General features: G+C 42.1%; 1 protein-coding gene and 1 long non-coding RNA gene across 3 annotated transcripts in view; one reads left to right on the plus strand and one right to left on the minus strand.

Annotated features, from left to right (window-relative positions):
• Positions 1-6,082, plus strand: part of FBXL7 (F-box and leucine rich repeat protein 7) — a 354,253-nt gene extending 348,171 nt beyond the window's left edge. Inside the window, exon 4 of the mRNA XM_045566267.1 lies at positions 2,754-6,082. Within this exon, the coding sequence (XP_045422223.1) occupies positions 2,754-3,490 (737 nt within the window). The 3' untranslated portion in view covers positions 3,491-6,082. The remainder of the gene's footprint in view (positions 1-2,753) is intronic.
• On the minus strand, positions 679-19,324 carry LOC123648454. 2 transcript variants are annotated; one of them, XR_006738634.1, is made up of 3 exons: positions 19,171-19,324; positions 6,651-6,744; positions 679-898 (listed from the first exon to the last, which is right to left on the minus strand). It is a non-coding gene; the product is annotated as an uncharacterized LOC123648454 (long non-coding RNA). The 2 variants fall into 2 exon arrangements; XR_006738635.1 differs by lacking the exon at positions 19,171-19,324 and adding an exon at positions 18,564-18,688.
• Positions 19,325-20,586: the final 1,262 nt, after the last annotated feature.

Raw genomic sequence — 20,586 nt, forward strand, 5'->3', positions numbered from 1 at the left:
TCTGGGTATACAAGTCATGTAATCTCGCTGAGCCTACGATGCGCATCTTTAAAAAACAAAGGTTAAATTGGATGATTTCTAAGGTTCTCTCCATGTCTATAGTGTATGAACACATGGACTAACCATAAATATTACCTACTGACCCATGAACCAATCTATTTTCTTTTCAACCCAAATTTAGCAAATCTGTAAGATTTAGCACTAAACCTAAAATTAAATATTATTGATCTATTAATAAAATAATATAAAACAAGCATATCAAAATATTCTCTTTACCAAAACTGAACTAAATAAATATTTCATTAAATTTGGAATTCAGTTTCAAAAACAAAGTATATATTTCCCTGAACCAAATATAGTATCTTTTCTGGAGTGCAGCAGAGAAAAAAAGAAAGAAAGAAACTGAAACCAAGAGTTTAGGAACAAAGGTTATCAGATGATCTTGAAAAACGAAATGCCTTCATAGGCATCACACATGGCCAGCTACCACCGTAGACACAGAAATTCGGTAAAAGCAGGATTAGAGTCAGCCTAAAGAAAGAAACTCAAAACAGAAGGAGATTTCAAAGCTCAAAAGGCCTAACCACCTTTCACAAAACCACGGAGCCCACTGGAGCAGTGTGACCAGCCTCTGACAAGCTGTGTCTTTGTTTTCCAGGGTTGGATTGTATGCTTCACTCCTTCCTGAAATTCTTTGACTTGGTAGCATGTGGCTATTGAACCTCATTATTCCCAGGACCTGAATTTTCTTAAGAGTTGTCTGGGCAGCCTGCCAGGAGGGAGAAAAGTCCTTGTTAGCACTATCGTGCAGCCACTCAGAAGCCTTGGACATTGCGTTGAACAGCCAAGGCACAGAGGTGTCCGAAGTGAGGCACCAGCTTTAGAACTGCCAGAGAGACTGGAAAAGAGCAGAAAGAAAATGAAAAGCACATATACAGTCTATGTAGTGGAATGAAGTATACATAAATACACAATTATTTATATAATATATGCTGACTATGTATATTATTTATTTATATATTATAAAGATACTGTATGTATTCATATAAAGTAATAGAGAACTGAGATATAAAAGAAATGACTGTTTCATATATTATATAATTATAATATATAGTATGTCTATATATATATAATTTATACACACATATTTTTAGGGCATTAGAAACAATGTTTAGAGTGGTGTCTAAAGATACCTTCCTGACCGTTAATATCCTTGTCTATTAAGTACATTGTTCTAATAATTGGGTAAGAAAATCTTAATAAAAGCCCTTCATAGACTTTATACTTCAACACAAATGAAAGGCATAATAATTAGCTATAAAGTAGACAACTGCTTTTCAGTGCAGATATACTTCAGCCGGACTCAAAATCCTAAGGATATGTAAATGTTGCAAGTTGGATTGTTCCCATCTAGTCCTCCTACATAAGACTCTTTGTCCCCTGTAAATCATTCATTCACTCAACAGATACTTAGTGAGCACCAGGTATGAGAAATACAGCAGTGAACAGCCCGTTTCCCAGGAACTTATATTCCTGAGTTGGGAGATAGCAAGTGAACAAATGCACCAGTAAATATATAGTACCACAAGGGATACAGAGTGCTGGAACGAATGGGGACTGAAGCAGGGCTGCTGGTTTGTACAGCATGGTCAGGAAAGAATTGTGCAATAAACTGACATTGGCCTGAGACCTAAGAAAGTGGGGGAAGGCCCCTGGGACTACCTGGGGAAGCCCTTTCCTGTCTCAGACCCTGGGCGGGAGAGCACCTGAGGTGTCTGTGCAGGGGCCTGCAGGCCAGGGGGGCTGGAGGAGTGAGGTGAGAGGTCACATTAGAGAGCACAGGGATGCAGGTCCATGGTAACTTCATTAGACTGTCTATTTTGCATTTGGAGTGAACGGGCTCCATTCCAAGGCTTTGTGCGGAGTGCCATTTTTTGCGTTCCATGTGTCAGAACCTGTCTGGCAGAGAGGTCAAGGAGCTAGAGTGATAATCCAGGTGACACAAATGTTCTTTCTTGACCAAAGAGGGTTGAACTGAATCCCCAGACAGTCACTTTGTTAGACTAATAACTACATGTATTCCATAGAGTTTTCAAAGTACATTCATATCCATTATCTCATCACCTCCTCATTATATCCCTAGTGTAGACTTCAGCCATTCCCTCCCATATCCTAGAGGAGAGTCTTGAGATGCAGAAAAGTTAAGCCTCCTGCCCGAGGCCATATAAAGTAGACCTGAACCAGGTGTTACTCCCACTCCAGTGCTCTTTCTGCCAAACCAAGGTCATGCCCAAGCTTTGTTTCTCATGCCCAGGGAGCCACCAGATTATTATAGGGCAAGAACTAACCTTTACCGAGCTCCCAGAACTTTCCAGGGCCAAGGCAAGATTTTTACACACATCTTCTCATTTCTTCCTCACAACTATATTTCAGGGAATGTGATCATCCCCATTTTAAGACAATGGAAATAGAAGGATTGATTTGCCCCAAATCAGGCAACTAGTGATAGATCAGGAGTTGGAACCGTGGTCTTCCTGATCGAAAGCCCATGCATGAACCCCCTTAAACCCAGATAATCAAAATAGTCAAATAATCAAATGAACAGGGAAACCTGGTTTTCTTCTCTGTAGGGGCAAGACAGGGAGAGGTTAGCAGAGATGGGCTTGTGGGAGGGGCAGGAATCAGGACTGGCATCCCGGGAGGTTCCCCTGCTCACAGGGCGCTCTGAGCACATGTTCTGTCTCTTTGTGTAGGGTGCTCCAAAGTGACCTGCATCAGCTTGACCCGGGAGGCCTCCATTAAACTGTCCCCCTTGCATGGCAAACAGATTTCCATCCGCTACCTGGACATGACGGACTGCTTCGTGCTGGAGGACGAAGGGCTACACACCATCGCGGCGCACTGCACGCAGCTGACCCACCTGTACCTGCGCCGCTGCGTGCGCCTCACCGACGAGGGCCTCCGCTACCTGGTCATCTACTGCACGTCCATCAAGGAGCTGAGCGTCAGCGACTGCCGCTTCGTCAGCGACTTCGGCCTGCGGGAGATCGCCAAGCTGGAGTCCCGCCTGCGGTACCTCAGCATCGCGCACTGCGGCCGGGTCACCGACGTGGGCATCCGCTACGTGGCCAAGTACTGCGGCAAGCTGCGCTACCTCAACGCGAGGGGCTGCGAGGGCATCACGGACCACGGCGTGGAGTACCTCGCCAAGAACTGCACGAAACTCAAGTCTCTGGACATAGGCAAATGCCCTTTGGTGTCCGACACGGGCCTGGAGTGCCTGGCCCTGAACTGCTTCAATCTCAAGCGGCTCAGCCTCAAGTCCTGCGAGAGCATCACCGGCCAGGGCCTGCAGATCGTGGCCGCCAACTGCTTCGACCTCCAGATGCTCAACGTCCAGGACTGCGAGGTGTCCGTGGAGGCCCTGCGGTTTGTGAAACGCCACTGCAAGCGCTGCGTCATCGAGCACACCAACCCGGCCTTCTTCTGACGGGACAGCTTTCGTCCCGGCGTTGTTTTCGCACCAACGTGAACGAAACAAAACGTTTTTTTAAAAAAAATGCAGCATATGTACGCATCGACAGCCACTCATAACAGCTCTTTCTCCCAGGAAGGTTCTTAGAATCTGGCTTTTATTTTTCCTAATTTGTCATGGGCAACAGAGGTCAAAGAAACGAGGGGTGGGGGGAGGATGGGAGACAAATTTCTGTTACAGCAAACAGGTTCGTTTTTTGGTCTGGTCATTTGTAGGCAGTTTCTCTTTTCACAAAAGAGGTATTTCAGCAGGCTGATTGCAGCGGCTTTAGAAAGGCGGCTCGCTCCCCCGCCCACCTCAGCCCCTCCCCCCGACAGCAGCAGCAACAGCAAGGGGGCATCAGAACAAAATGCCCTCCAGGTCTCCTCTTTAAACTACTTGATTGGCCTGAATTACCTTCCTCAATCCCACATCCGAGCAAATTCTGGTTAACTAAATCTCATAGCCCTTTGCACATACAAAGTGCTTCCCAAACCTTTCTATAAATCCTTTGTGGCCAGCAGCACGGTGGAGGAAGAGACCTCATTCTTCCCCAGCTTTGCCACTGACTAGCTGTGTGACCCTGGCCAAAGCACTTCACCTCTCTGGGCTGCAGCTTCGGGCACTGAATCAGAGACCATCCAGCTCAAAAATTAGCTTCATTCTCATTTTAGGAACAGAGATACTAATAAACAAAATCACCTTGGCATCGAGCACACAGGCATCTACCTCTTCCAAGAGAATTGATTCTGTGCTGTCAGGCGATTCTAAGGAGTTAACATCAGTGCACAAAGCGTCTTGTGTGTCCTTTGGCTCCCATCTATCACCCACATCCCTGTTTGTTTTGGTGGGTGAGTCCTGTGCACATCCTCTCTGCCCCTGCTGGATGCTATGGTTTCTTTGTACAAGTACTTTCTGCATCCCCCGCTCCACTGTTAGTGAGGCACCAGATGCATAATCACAGCAGAGCCCAGATCCCCCAGTCCAGTTGCTTTGCTCAGTGTTTTCAAGTAGGAGGAAAGACGCTAACAATTTTTAATTAACAAGCAAGGCCCAAGGGAACACATGTCCTCAAAGGTTTTTTTAATCCCTCGCCTTGCACACCTGGCATGCATCAGGCACATCTGTCCTGTAGCTGGCAAGGACAGACACCTTGGTCCTTTGTCATTCAGATCCCATTTGGACTCTTCTCATCTATTTATTTCTTTATGCATCCAGACTTCATCACATGAAGCCTATCGGGTTAAGTTTGTAAGTGTTTAATTGTGCAAATTGCCATCTTGTGTGCATCCTCCTTGGCTGTCTGCATGTTTTCCATCAAAGAATGCAAAGCAGACTTCCAGGTGTTTTAATTCTGTTCACTCAAAAATGCCAGGCAAATGGAAGAGGAAATGCACTGATATAACTTAGCTGCTGGTCCACCAACCAGACCCTTGGAACAGAACATTAAAATCGTCACAAAATATGTATTTTAAATGGATGGAATTTTAAATGGTCCTGTCTGAATAGAAATCTATATGTTAGCCTGGGTGGTGTGAAATCAGGTAGCCAGAAGAAAGTCCATTGCTCCTTTTCATGAAGTTAAGTTGGCTTTTATTAACAGATGCCCTTTCCCAAATTATTCTCTGGCCAGGCCCCTCCTTCATCACTGTTGAAACAGCTCATCCGTTTCCTTCTCAAAGGGTCCACCGTCCAAACCCAGAACCTCTGCATCTCCAAGCCAAGCACGCTGAATTTGTTTCAGAACCAGCTTGCATACCCTCGACAACTGCACTCCCACTGTAGGCTCCCGTGCATACTGTGATCTTCTGCTGGGAAGGAAAAGTTAGTGTGACAAGGTGGCATCTGCTCAGGAGGTGTCTTTCATTTTTCCTGTTACAGTAAACGTGGCCTGTCCAATCAACATCATCTCCAACGTAGATGTGCAATCAAGTTTATGCGCCATGGGGGAAATCAGTTGTTTAGCTGGGGGGCAGTGTCAGTGGGGGTCATAGAGCTTCAAACCATGAAAGAAATTTAAGGTAGCATCCCTCTGCTCTGTGACTTGTGGCCTTATTTGAAGTTTCAGACTTTGAGAGTCACAAAGGACTGTCCCTAATTCTTGGCCCTGGGGTCTTCCAAGTGAGTTGGTTTAATACTCCTGGAATGAGCAGAGATCCAAAATGGCTCCCTGAACCATTGTGAACATCTTTCTCGACACCTCTTGACCATGTCACCTGCACTGTCTTCCAAGCATGAGACAAAGCTGACTTCACAATGATTGCCCAGCATGTACTGTCTCACCCATTTTCTCCTTTTTTCCCCAGTTTCCTCATCATCCATTCTCTTCTCCCTCGGGGTAGGAATCTATGATGGAGGTTACTGGGGAAACAGCTCAGCAGGTTTTTAGAGACCAAGCAAAAGGCCTCACTAGGAAATTTATCTATTTTAAAACATTGCTTCCTTCCTGGCTCTGCTAAATTGAATGCTCATTGTTTTTTTAATTCTAATGTTCAAATCACTGCGTGCTGTATGATTCTAGAAAGCCTTAATTTACTACCACCAAGAAATAAAGCAATATGTTGGTAATCAGGCTCAGCTTCATTTTTCATGCCCTTGCCAGAGGACAGTGGGGTTCAAATGGGGACACTTAAAAATGAGCAAAAGACTTGCTTTATGTTGAAGGACAGAGCAAGCCAGGTCACTGCCACTGCTGTTGTCCCATTTAAACTTGCATCTATGGTTTTGTCATCTCTCGTGACACAATGACTGTTTTAAAATTGGCAGGTAAGTGAAAACATTACCTTCACAGTATAGTTCAGGTCTTCAATTCTTTAATCCAAATTCCTGGTGCCAGATGTATTTTGGAATTCATAATTTTGCATATATTCAAAAGTTATCCATCATGTATTTTGTAACACTCACAGCAAAGGCTGGGACAGCACTCCTAATCAAATGTTAATATTTCTGTAGCAATAGTTCTGAATAATCACACTAGACAAGATTATTGCAGACTATAAATAGCAATGCATCAGTTCAGGTCAGATTTGTCACCAAATTAATTTGTACCATACATATTGAAAAAACTTCTATATTTTTCAGAGCTTTTTGGATTTCAGACTTATGGTTAAGTAATTATAGACCCGAATATACTTACCCTGGCACAGGTTACAAACATTGGAGGAATCTTCAAAATTCTGCTGACCATTAGTTGTTATAAATTTTTTTTAATTGTCTTAGAGCATTAGAACCTGGAAAGAGAATATGGAAAACTGATCTAAGTCAGCTGGAAAAAGTGGAATACCAACCTTCTTCCTCACCCAAACCTTCAGTCTGAGAAATCAATGTGGCAGAAAGCAAGTACTAAGAGGTGACTGGGGAACTTCATCCTTAGCAAGTAAAAATGTATTAAGAGACATCAATTTTAAATGCATTTGTCTTTGACCACCTTCTCACCCTGTGTTAACTGTTTTAACAACTCTCATATAAACCAGTAGGACTGTTAACTGCTTTGCAACATTAATTTGAGGAAGCCCCATGCAATTTTTGTCAAGTTCCCTGAATAAGGCTATCAGTAAGTAAAATGCCTTCACCTTTGAAGTTCATGACTGACGTTTGTTCAGAATTAGAAAAATTTTTCAAGAAGTTTGATATCTAAGAGCATGCAAAATGAAAACAAAAAGATTAAAAATTTTTCAAGGGAAAAGTAAGATAATAAAATTGCCTACTATGTCTGAACCATCACAGAGAAGTCGCCAAAAACAATGTGTTTGTTCAGTGTTTGGCAATCATGATTAGCTCAGAGAGAAGCTACTTGGCAGAAATACTGCATGGAAAGTAGAAGAAGAAGAAAGAATGTTGAGAGCCAGGTAAGTGTGGCAGTGAAAATGTGCGAAACAAAATTGACTTTCCTCGTACACACTGTTAGTTAAATTTTTTTTTTCTTTTTGATCTGTACACGGGAAGTTGTCCTTCTGTGGCGGGGAGAGGTGCAAGGGATTGGGGTGTACCTGTCATCGTTGCCGACAGTGGATGTCGATGCTATCACTAAGTCTTGCCTAAACACAGCTTGGGTTGCCTAAAGAGCAACTCAGGCAAGTTGCATTAAGATGACGCCAGGAGGGCAAAGCCATCACACAAGGTAAGAAAAACTCTCCTAGACACTGAAACTGGGGACACTGCATTGAGGAATGCACCCAGGATGTGGTTATTGCTCCTCTGTTCTTTAAGTGCATTATCCCCTAAAGCCACAGGTCCCTCTTGTAGTTACCTTCTCAAGTTGGCAGATCAGCTTTTATTTCAAACCACGTGGGATGAAAGAACATCTCCATTTGGGAACTGGATGGGGCACGATCCCTGCCTGTCAACAGGGCTGTTGTGGCATCTCCTGCAGATCTACCCTAAGAAGCATCTGTGTCTCAGATGCTAATCTCGTGGGCTACTCAGGAAGCCTGCCTTTAAGCCCTAGGTTGTTTCTCAAGTGTTAGCAATCAGCGTCTTCCAGGTATCACGGGCTTGTCTTGAATGATCATTTAAAAAAATTCTTGACCTAAAAATTCCGAACTAGTTATTTCTATGTTGGGGAATGTTTGTCTTTGAGGCCACTCAACTACTAAACTTTACTCTGATGGAATCAGTATGTTCAAATTCTACCCTGGCCCATGTGATGTTCAGCATACAATGGCAACTAGAAATTGCACTCATTCTTCATGAACAAAGGATGGCCTGTGAGTGCCAATCATAAAAATAGAACTTTAAAAATGGTTTATTGACCATCTACTATATGCCAGGTACTATGACAAGTTCTGGGCGAATATGTACAATCTCCTTATCCTAAAAGAAGTCTGATCAAAAAATTATAATATCATATAATAAGTTAGGGTAGAGGAGTGGAATATAAAAAGAATATGGCAACATTTGAACAAGTACTTACTAAGAACATAACATGTCCCAGTACTGTTTTGTCACTGGGAGTCCTGCTCTGATGGAATTTAACAAATAAGTACTGTCCAGCACATTATTAGGAGACAGGGACGAGGCTTAGAGTAGAAGACTCTGGAACTGGGCTTTATGAACTCACACAAGGTGGGCATCAAGGAATAACAAACTGTGATGCTCTTTGACATCCAAAGCAGCATACACGAAGCCCACTCGGGAAAAATATTTGATAAGGTTAGTGTAATAATTTCTCTCTAATATAGAGTTAACATCAAAATATTAACTGTTCTAACCATGTCTGAACATTGCCATTGCCTTGGGTTAGTCATATGAAAACATGGCAGGTTCTGTTTTGTTCCAGTGTCTTCTCACAGATGAATCCCTGTGTGTACACACACGCACAGACACACATCATATATATATATATTTTTAAAGGATGGGAACATTGTGAGAAAACAGAACCTCAAAGCAGCTTGCTGTCCTCCCAAACAGCATATGCAGTACCAGTCCAAACACAGCCATATGCCTGGGCACCTGCAGCCATGATTCCCTAGAATCGAGCTCAGGGAGAGAGTAGAAGGAGCTCTCTCCCTCAATAATCCTTGGCTTTCACAGCCAACTTGGGTGCTTTTGGTGTCACTCTAATTGTTACATACCTGCAATGGGAATGGTCAGAATAATTGAGGTTTCTCCATTTACCATGTCCCTTTATTGAAAATTAGACTATGTCAGTGACCTTCAAAATACTGGGCGGCCTAAGTAAGGGTTGATTAGTAGCCTTTTAAATTGCCAAGAAATGGATTTTACTTGTAAATTCACTGAGGATAGGTTTTTTTGAAACCTCAGATTTCACAGGGTTGTGAATGTGGAAATTATCTGCCCGCAGTGATAATATACTGAACAGAGACAGCCAATAGGAAGTGCAAGAGCACGAGGAAGGCTTCTAAATCCCGTTTCTCTGCAGTCAGAGTCAAGAATTCTCATGACTTTTCAGAGCCCTCAGGTGTCTCCCAGAATGTGAGTGGCCTTAGGAAGCCCAGTTGCAGATAGATGTGCACAAGGTACAGGAGAGAGGATTTCTAATTACAAGGATTAACCAGTAATTGACACTTCCTTTCCAGTCTTCTTCCAACCACTAATGAATGCAGCCTCCCTCTATGAATAAAATGTTTTTAAAAAATACAGGTTTCACATCATGAATGTATTCTTCATGGGTGTTTACATTTAAATTTTAAACAAACTTATCATGGCCTTTTTCATGTATGAGAAAGTAGACAAAGGGACAAAACTGCTGTCACAACTGAAAAATAGCGTTCTCCATTTGATCTCAAAGCCTTTCTTTTGGAGATGGAAACCAAGTGAATATAATTACCTTTGCACAATTTTCCATTGTTCACACTTCCAGAATAACTATATAAATGTACTGGATTTCAACTGTACAATTCCTCATTTTGCAATCCCACCCCCTAATAATAGGGAAATGTTGGTTTTTCATACTCCGTTGCTACTTAGTAAAGTCCCTAAAGAGATCATTTTGCCCAACAAATCCCTGCCTTAGTGGAAGAACCAGGGAGATGCAGTTCAGACCATTTCTCCTGTTCTCTTTACAGCCGTACCAGCAAATGTGTGATTTATGACATAGTTGATCCGTGTGACTGGCATCCCTGCAGCGAAGTCTTTCCATGAGCTAGTGGGGACTGTGGGACCCCAGTTGGCCCTCCTTTACGTTCATAATTTTAAAACACCCAAAGAGTAATGACCGTGGACATGCTGGAAGGCTAGGGATCAAGAGGTTGTGGATTTAAAGAAAAAAAAAGAGAGAGAAAGAAACATTCAAATAATGACCTCTCACTCACAAAATGAAAAACAGAATCTCCTACGGATTTCCAAGCTGGCGTTGTTTCACTGGTACTTCGCCTTGGGGCTCCTGTGTGTAATGTTTCCTTTAAAAATAGTACACAGAGGAAGGCGATGGGAAATACAAACATTGCCATAGCAGAGCATTAGTCTCTCATTCTTTTAAAGCTCGTGCTTAATCCCAAAAGCAAGTGGCAAAATGATCTTAAACGTGATCCTGTTACGTAAGGACTCCTTTCACATTTACAAAAAGGAAAGACACACATGCTCAGGTGCTGAGCATTTCTTTTTCTTTAACTCACTCACTGGCCTTGGGGCTCAGATGACTAATTCTTCACAGCCAATAGCTTGTTCTGGCCAAGGAGAAAAGTGACCTTTCCTATGGAATTTTCTGAATGATGTGAAAGTATCTTATCAGCAGCTCCACAGCAAAGTTCCTTTCCAAGGCAGGGCTCGGGAACCCAATGCTACACCTTGCCAGTAGCTGGGATCCAGGGAAGACCTTGGGAAAATTTGGCTGAGTCTCCTTTGGCTGAAACTAAGAGGCATTTGGTAATTCTTACGGTGATAGCAAATGCAACTTTTATTTTTTTATTATTTTTTAAAGATTTTTTTAAATTTCAGAATATTACAGGGGTACAAATATTTTGATTACATAAATTGCTTTTGTACCATTTGAGTCAAAGTTATAAGTGTGCCCATCCCCTAGATAGTGTGCATTGTACCCGTTAGGTGTGAATTTACCCATCCCCACCTCCCCTTTCCATCCTGCTTGATTTCCGATGAATGTTATTTCCACAGGTGCACATAACTGTTGATCAATTACTTCCAATCTAGTAGTGAGTACATGTAGAGTTTGTTCTTCCATTCTTGCGATACTTAGAAGAATGGGCTCCAGCTCCATCCAGGATAATATAAGAGGTAGTTCACCATTTTTAATGGCTGAGTAGTATTCCATGGTACACATATACCACATATTATTAATCCACTCACCTATTAATGGGGACTCAGTTGTTTCCACATCTTTGCAATTATGAACTGTGCTGCTATAAACATTTGAGTGCAGATGTTGTGTTATTGTTTTTTTTTTTAGGATGTCTTCTTTTTCCTTAGGTAAATACCCAGTAGTGGGATTGCTGGCTCAAATGGTAGTTCTACTTTTAGTTCTTTGAGGTATCTCCACATGACTTACCGTAGACATTGTACTATTTTGCAGTCCCACCAGCAGTGTATGTGTGTTCCTATCGTTCCACATCCATGCCATCATTTGTTGTTTTGAGATCTTTGATAAAGGCCATTCTCACCAGAGTTAAGTGATATCTCATTGTGGTTTTGATTTGCATTTCCCTGATGATTAGAGATGTTGAGCATTTTTTATATGTTTTTTGGCCATTAGTCTGTCTTCTTTTAAAAAGTTTCTGTTGATGTCCTTTGCCCACTTTTTAATAGGATTGTTTGATTTTTTTTCTTAACAATTTGCTTGAGTTCTTTGTAGATTCTAGTTATCAGCCCTTTATCGGATGTACAGCATGCAAATATTTTCTCCCATTCTATTGGTTGTCTGTTTGCTCTAATGATTATTTCCTTGGCCATGTAGAAGCTTTTTAATTTGATCAGGTCCCATTTATTTATTTTTGTTGTTGCTGTGATAGTTTTGGGAGTCTTCTTCATAAATTCTTTGCGTAAGCTGTCTATAAGAGTTTTCCCAACATTTTCTTCTAGAATTCTTATGGTTTCATGTCTTAGGCTTAAGTTTGTTATCCAAAATGTGTTGATTTTTGTGAGTGATGAGAAGTAAGGATCCCGTTTCAGCCTTCTGCATTTCGCTATCCAATTATCCCAGCACCATTTATTGAATAGCAATGTAACTTTTAAAACTTTTCTTAAGGTTATTATTTCTTAATTTTAGTGGGATGAATTTCATGTATTTATTTTCATTTGCATAGTACTGCCAGTGGAGTTCTCTGTGGGACTGATGAAGCACAAGTTCAGGTTTTGGTCCTCTATTTTTAGGTCTTATATTTTTGAGTTTTGATCCTATATATTTGTTTAATTCTGATTGAGACAGATAATCAGTTGTGCTAACTGTGACTGGATGCTCTTGTGTTGTACACCATTTTCAGAAGATGTGTTCCCTGTAGGGGTCTATGGTGGTTTCAAAGAACTCCTCAGGCAACATTGGTAAATATGGATTTGTCAATGTCCAGCAGAAAATACCATTGCTAGAACATGAAGGTTAGTCAGGACCACAGAACATTTGTGGAGCTAATGTCGGAAAGATGACCAGCCTCAATCTGGCAGGCCACAGAGGTATTCCACTCCATTCCTGGCAGGCGGATTCCACGTGTACATGGAGACTTAATTACCCAATAACTATAAACTACGTTTACCAAATTTGTAGGGATTTTTTGGGCCCAAGAAATGTCATGATCTATTTGTAGATGTTTACTTATAACTTCCTCCTCATTTTCCTGCTACTTGTGTAGCATTTGGAATATTAAATTTTTCTTCCTGTTAGAATCCAGAGCCCCTAACATAAATTATCAGTGACTATCAGCCTGTCTTTTGAAAACTGTTACTAAATTAAAGACAAGCCCTCTGATGGAGATGCTTCAATAATTTCAAAAATCCACTTAGAGAAATGTGCCAAAGTTCTTTATGACATTTCTTTCTAGGAGAGTATCATAGGAACAAGAGGCCTGTGAGTATTGTCTTTTGTTTTTTATGCACAAACGTATTCTTTCCACATGTCCAGCAATGGACTAGAAATACAAATAGCTGAACTTTGAAAACATTAAGTTTCATTTCAGAGGTGGTCCAACTTTGGTTGAAAGGCTTGTAATTAGAAACTTCACATTTCAGTTCACCTATGTCATGGGAACACCTACCTGCTGGTCTCACTGCTTTATACGACTAAAACATCCTGTTTCCTTTTTGTTTCGGTTTTAATGGGTGTCATACACATGGATCCTGCATGTAGTAAAAGAGCTCTAGATATCATCTATTTTATTACACAATACCATTAGTATATATATAAATTTTAGTCTGCTTCAAGTTAGGAGCAAGCAGCTAACTTCAGTAGGATTTATGCCCATCTGAACACCTACTCCTCTATGAAACTATTTGTAGCCACCATCCTTCTGTCTCAGCAGAATCAGAATATAGAATACAATTACTTTAGGGCCCATTTTTCAACCTTCCTAAACCCCCCACCACCACTCCAACCTGAAAACAGAAGGTATGGCCAAAAGTCTCAGAACAAATATTCATTCATTCATTCTTGAATTCTTTATCAGCAATTTCCAAATACTCCTGAATTTACCAGGGCCCAACAATTAGAATGTCTCCAAGGGGCTTTCTAAAATAATATCTTAATATCTCTTACCATTATTCCTCTTGACATTCAAGTCCACAGTATGTCTCGTACTAAGTCAATGTGGTCTTTTAGTAAGACAAATCCCCACCCTAAGTCAGCACAGACCCCAAAAGAGCTAACACAGAAACATGAACCAACTTTGCTCCTGATACATCTTACAGACACAATGAGCAAGAGTTGCCTTTAACTTTTCCTAACTTGGTTAGGTCTGGTCAAGTTAACTAATTATTAGATTAGGACTTAACAGTCCAGAATTTACTTCTGGGTTCTGAGACTGATTTTGGGTTAATGTTTAGGAGAATTATTTAATTTCTATATAAAAGGATATGACAACAACAATGGTTAAGGCGTCAAGTTCTTTGGAAGTATTACCATTGTTCATACTTTATACAGTGGGCTGGTTTTTATACAAAAGAGAGATAGTTAGATGACTGACAGACATATACACATATAGGTAGGTATATATGTGTTTAGGCATGTCCAGCATTGATAACCATGTCACAAACGCTTCTGGTGTTCCTGAAATTCTCTCTTGGTTAGTATTTTATTTAGCTTTAGGGGCCACATTAGCTTCAAGACACAAAACAAAACCGGAATGGAGCCACATCTATCAAAAATATTAAGTGCTGCATCTGCCCTCAATTTTTATTGAAGTCACTCTAAATCTTGCCCATCCACCCAACTAAAAAGAGTAAAAGAATAAGACATTCTACTGATGCTAGCGGAAGGACAAAAAAGATGTTTGACTCAGCCAATAAAATTGATATGCTGTAGAAGAGAGCCAAGTGAGAAACAACCCATCCGAATCAGGACACAAACAGAACTTCATGGCCTAGATTTTTTCTCAGTTTTAGTTACCGAGACTGAAGATGAGGGTATTTATTGATGGCATCTAAAAGTCTCCCCTTTGCCAAACACAATATTTTTTCCAATGTGGTAGTAGTGAAATGTGTCTTTTGTACTGACTTTTAAAATTTTCTGGCCAGACTTTTTTTTCTGGAAAAACATAGCAGGATGAATGCCATTGATAATCAGAAGTAGGCAACCCTTCTAGGAAAACAGTTTCTAAAGAATACAACCAAATTTTTGTACATGCTGCCCCTTGGTGTTTTCTTTTTGATAGAGTAGTTAGATATGGCTGTGGAAAGACACAATTAAAGGGCTGGAGAGGTGCAATATTCTAAAGATGTAAAGGAAACACTGGGTCACATAGGTCTCACATTGCCACTCTTAGGAATGAAGTGTATTTAAGGGTATTATATCTGGAAGTGTGGAGCAATGTTCAGAAAGGGGGAAAGGACTGATCATGGATAACTTGTTCAGCTCAGAGATTGCAGGTGTCTCAGCTACATAAGGATGATTAATTCCCACAGTAGTCTTGTACAATTTTTCTCTTCAAGTGTACAACACAGCAGCTCCAGAAAGGAGTAGAGCCACAAATAAGAGTCTAAAGGCTCTATCTGTGCCCAGTTTTCAGCCCGCATGTGGTTCTGCCACACATTGATCCCTCAGGAGCCTGTGAAGTTGAAAGTGCTCTGAACATTCAGTCCAGTAAGCATTCACTGATGGTCTTCTCTGTGCGAGCTGCTGGAGTAATAAATAATGAAAAGCAAACACAACTCCTGCCTTCAAGGCACCCAGCAGCTACTGAGGGAAGATCCAAAGGTAAACGGCACTTTGATTCAAATCAACAAATATTTCTTGAAGGCCCACTTATGGATCCTTATGTTTTAGGCACTAGAGAGATAGAGCAGTGAACGAGGCAGACAAAATTTCATGCCCTCACGGAGCTTACAGTCTACTAGGTTGTTGCAAAAGTAATTGCGGTTTTAGCATTGTTGAAATTCACAGTTTGATAGTGGAATACATTCTTAAATGTGGTTATGTTATACATCATTTTAAGGCACATTTCTCACTTTATGTTTTTTTGTTAATGACTTATTACTTGCTGTTTATTTTATGTCTATTTTAGACTATGGAAATGATGTTAGACAAAAAGCAAATTCGAGCAATTTTCTTATTTGGGTTTGTAAAGCATCAGAGACAACTCGCAACATCAACAGTACAGTTGGCCCAGGAACTGCTAAGGAACATACAGTGCAGTGGTGGCTCAAGAATCTTTGCAAAGGAGACGACAGCCTTGAAGATGAGGAGCACAGTGGCCGGCCATCGGAAGTTGACAATAACCAACTGAGAACAGTCATCGAAGCTGATCCTCTTACAACTACACGAGAAGTTGCTGAAGACCTCAATGTCAACTATTCTATAATCATTCACATTTGAAACAAATTAGAAAGGTGAAAAAACTCAGTAATTGGGTGCCTCAGGAGCTGACCGAAAATAAAAAAAATTGTTGTTTTGAAGTGTCGTCTTCTCTTCTTGTACGCAACAACAGTGAACTATTTTTCAATCGGTTTGTGATGTATAACAAAAAGTGGACTTTATACAACAACCGGCGATGACCAGCTCAGTCGTTGGATGGAGAAGAAGCTCTAAAGCACTTCCCAAAGCCACAGTTGCACCAAAAAAAGGTCATGGTCACTGTCGGTGGTCTGCTGCCGGTCTGATCCACAACAGCTTTCTGAATCCTGGCGAAACCATTACATCTGAGAAGTATGCTTAGCAAACTGATGAAATGTACTGAAAACTGCAACGCCTACAGCCAGCACTGGTCAACAGAAAGGGCCCAGTTCTTCTCCACGACAACGCCCGACTGCATTGTCACACAACCAACGCTTCAGAAGTTGAACAAATTGGGCTACAAAGTTTTGCCTCATCGCCATATTCACCTGACCTCTCACCAACCCACTACCACTTCTTCAAGCTTCTTGACAAGTTTTTGCAGGGAAAACGCTTCCACAATCAGCAGGATGCAGAATGCTTTCCAAGAGTTCATTGAATACGGAAGAACTTTCTATGATGATAGAAATGTTCTATACGTCTGTTGTCCAATATAGCAGCCACCAGCCACGGGTAGGTATTGAGCACTTGAAATGTGGCTAGTGTGAACTGAATGAGGGACTGATCTCTTAAATTTTATTTAATTTTAATTAATTTAAATTTAAGTAGTCTCAGATGGCTAGAGTAGCGCTCGTTGCGATTTCAGTGATAACGAAATGTTCTGTGTCTGTGCCCTCCAAGAGCAGCCACAGCTCGCTGGGTGGGTAGTGAGCACCTGAAATGTGCCTGTTGTGATGGAGGGACTGAATATTAAATTTTATTTTAATCATTTAAATTGAAATAAACACACGTGGCTGGTGACTGCTCTATAGGACAGCACAGTCCTAAGAGGCTTGCTCCTCAGAGTGTCGTCCACGGACCAACAGCATCAGTCACACTCAGGATGTTAAAAATTCAGCCCCTGCCCTCTAGCAAGATCCTCAGATTAAAGTGTCCAAAGCTAAAAATGCAACAAAATCAATGAATCGTGTGTGTGTGTGTGTGTGTGTGTGTGTGTGTGTGTGTGTGTGTGGTGCATCTGTGTGTGGATAGAATGTGTCTATGAATGAGAAAAGTGTGCATATGGGTGAGGATGAGAAAGTTCTACGGTGCAAAACTAAGCAGGGCAGGGGGAGAGGGAGTGCAGCGTGGAGAAGTTTTAACTTTTAAAAGACTTCAGAAAAGTCTTCGCTGAAAATGTGATGATGGAGAAAAGACTTGAAGAAGGAGGTGAGAGGCCAGGCGTGGTGGCTCACGCCTGTAATCCTAGCACTCTGGGAGGCCGAGGCAGGAGGATAGTGATTGCTTGAAATCAGGAGTTCGAGACCAGCCTGAGCAAGAGCAAGACCCCTGTCTCTACTAAAACTAGAAGAAAATTAGCCAGTCAACTGAAAATAGAAACAAAAAATTAGCCAGGTGTAGTGTCTTTCGCCTGTAGTCCCAGCTATTTGGGAGGCTGAGGCAGGAGGATATGTTGAGCCCAGGAGTTTGAGGTTACTGTGAGCTAGGCTGACGCCACAGCACCACTCATTCTAGCCAGGGCAACAAAGTAAGACTCTGTCTCAAAAGAAAAAAAAAAAGGAAGAAAGGAAGGAGGTGAGGGAACAGGAGAGTGGATATCTTCCAGAAGAGCATTCCTAGCAGCTAGAATTGCAAAAGAAAAGCAAACGCCCTGAGGCAGGAGCAAAGACCTCCCCCCCACCCCACCCCCTGCCCTGCACCCCTCATGGTTGTTCCCAGAACTGCAAGGAGCCACAGGGCTGGGGCACAGAGCACATGGGGCAGGGCAGGGAAAGATGGAAAAGGCTGGAGCCATTGTAAGGAATTTGGCTTTTAGCCCCCGTTAGAATGAGGACTTTTAAACAAAAGGAGTAATATGATTTGACTCTCATTTTAAAAAGCACCCTCTGGCTTCTCATTGAAACAGACTTATAATGACACCACAGAAAAAGTTCAGAGACTAGCTAGAAAACTACTGCAACAATCTCAGTGAGAGTTGAGGGCGGTACGGACCGGGCTGGTGAAGGTGGAGTGGTGAGAAGTGGTTAGATTCTGGGTAGGTTTTTTAAAAGGTTTGTTTACAGATTGGACGCAGACTGAGAAACAGAGAATAGCCAGAGTTGTCTCCAAGCTCAGCTGACACGTGCTCTGGATTTATCAGCAGGGACTACAAAATAAAGTCAGACATTATGTCCCGTGCTATCTACATGACAAACGTCAAGGCTCTGTCCTGTTCCTGAGGGGACATGCACTCATCTGTCCACACTGGCAATGGGAATTAATAATATATAAAAGGGCTGGAGCTAAGCCTCCAGCAAACAGTTCCTTTGATACGGACACTTCAGCTTTCCTCAGTCTCTCACACGAGCGACTATGGAAGTTCCTCTGCAGCCAGATTTCCTCCCAACCAAACCTCCCTATCAATATTCCAGAGTCACCACTGTCTATCATTTCTCTTACCAAGGAAATTGCTGGAAAGTGACAGAGTCTGCTTGAGACCCCCACCTGCCTTCCTCCCTCGGGCTGGGCTGATGCTGCGCTCGTCAGATCCGGTCTGACGTTGTCCTTGACGCGTCGGCTGGTTGCACTGCTCTTCCCAGAACTCAGCCACTGGGAGCCAACAGTTACTTGGCTAATTTAACTTATTCAACCAATATTTACTGAGTATCAACTATGTGCCAAGCACTTTCTTAGGTGCTAAAAATGCAAACAGAACAGACACCTCCCTGCCTTGTGAAACTAACATTACATAAAGAGAGACAAACAGTGAACGAACAAAAGCGTCATGTCATAGCAGGGAGTGATAAGGACTATGAAGAAAACTAAGTAGGGTAAGGGGAGAATGTGTGCCCAGGGAGGTGTCATCTCCTTGGAGGAGAAAGTTGGACGCAGACTTACCATGTAAAGATCGTGTAATGCCTCAGAGACGACACTTCAGCAAGAGAGAGAATGTATTTGCGTCATAGCATGCAATCGTTTTGCAACTGAATGCTGCATTAGTTTCCTATTACAGATTACAAATTATCCCTAAATTTGGCAACGCAAAAACAACAATCTATTTTCTTACAGTTTCTGTGTGTCAGGAAATTAGGAGCAGCTTAGCTGGGTGGTTCTGGCTCCGGATCTCTCAGCAAACAGACTAGCCCGGGCTGTTGTCCTCTAAGGGTTCACGGGCTGGAGAATCGACCTCCAACGTCACTCAGTGGCTGCTGGCAGGAAGCCTCAGTCCGCTGCCAAGTGGGCCTCTCCACAGGGCTGCTCATGACACAGCAGCTGGTGGCCCCCAGAGTGAGTGACCCAGGAAACAGGGCAAGAGACAGCAAGCAGGAAGCCACGTGTCTTTTTTGACTTTGTCCTGGAATGACAGCCCATCACTTCTGCTCTATCCCACTGGTCACGCAGACTGGCCCTGACACACTGTGGGAGAGAACTCTAAAGGGCGTGACTTCCAAAGTTGGGGGTCTCTGGGGACTCTCTTGGAGGCTGCTACATCAAGACACAGCCTCCCATTCTGAGAGCCACTCAGCTCTTTGTTATTTAGTCGTGTCATGATTGGCTCTCTGACCCCCTCTCTCAGAGACCAACAGAAGAAAAGAAGGACGATTAGAGGAGGAGAAGAAAGGAGGAGGAGGAGGGAAAGGAGAGGGAGGAGGAGAAAAAAGAAAAGGAAAAGGAAAACAAGGACAGAGAAATTTCTGCGTTTTCTTTTGAAAAGCCATCCAATTTTGCCGGCTTCTGAGCCCGGATTGTCTCTCACCATGCCATGGCACGTCCAGGGACTCCTTAGTGTGCTTGGCTGTGATGTGGTGGCTACTCACTATCCCAAAATTTCTTTCTCCCACTGACCGTCACTTCAAATACACGGAAAGGGAGTTTTCTAAGGATTTTATTTCCTCAATGATATGAATTACACCAAATGTTCCCCTTATAAGACTGAAGTTATCTAAAAGACAGTTTTAATTGTAAATAATTACTTTCACCAAACCCATTTGAAGACATTGTCTATTTTATGATCCACTATCCCTTATTCAATATCTGACACTCTTAATTCACTCAGTTCTCTGCAGAGTGTCTCACACAATAAATTTCTCCTTGGGTTTCGTTCCAGGGGGGAAATTTACCCTGCAGACAAGTTTGCCTGCTTTCTTTTAGCAGTTCATGAAGATGACATATCTCAGTATATCGCTGTCCTCTTCTGTTTTCAGGAAATCTAAAAAATAATTAAGGGCCAAACTATACAATCTTTAGGTCTTTCTTGGTAACTAGTAACATCTATTCATTCTGCTGAATTTCATATGGTTACTATTCTCCTCTTTATCATTAGGTTTAAAGTCATACTGCACCTCCAATCATTTTGCAGTAGGCAGGATTTATATTTCAAATAAATAGTAAATTATAGCAGCTTCATCCAAGCTCCAAAGCTTAGGTCCACATACACAAGGGCTGGCCCTCGGAGGAAGATCTGTGCTGTTTTAAATCATCA

The sequence above is a fragment of the Lemur catta genome, chromosome 12 (assembly GCF_020740605.2).
Source record: "Lemur catta isolate mLemCat1 chromosome 12, mLemCat1.pri, whole genome shotgun sequence".
Classification (NCBI taxonomy): Eukaryota; Metazoa; Chordata; class Mammalia; order Primates; family Lemuridae; genus Lemur; species Lemur catta.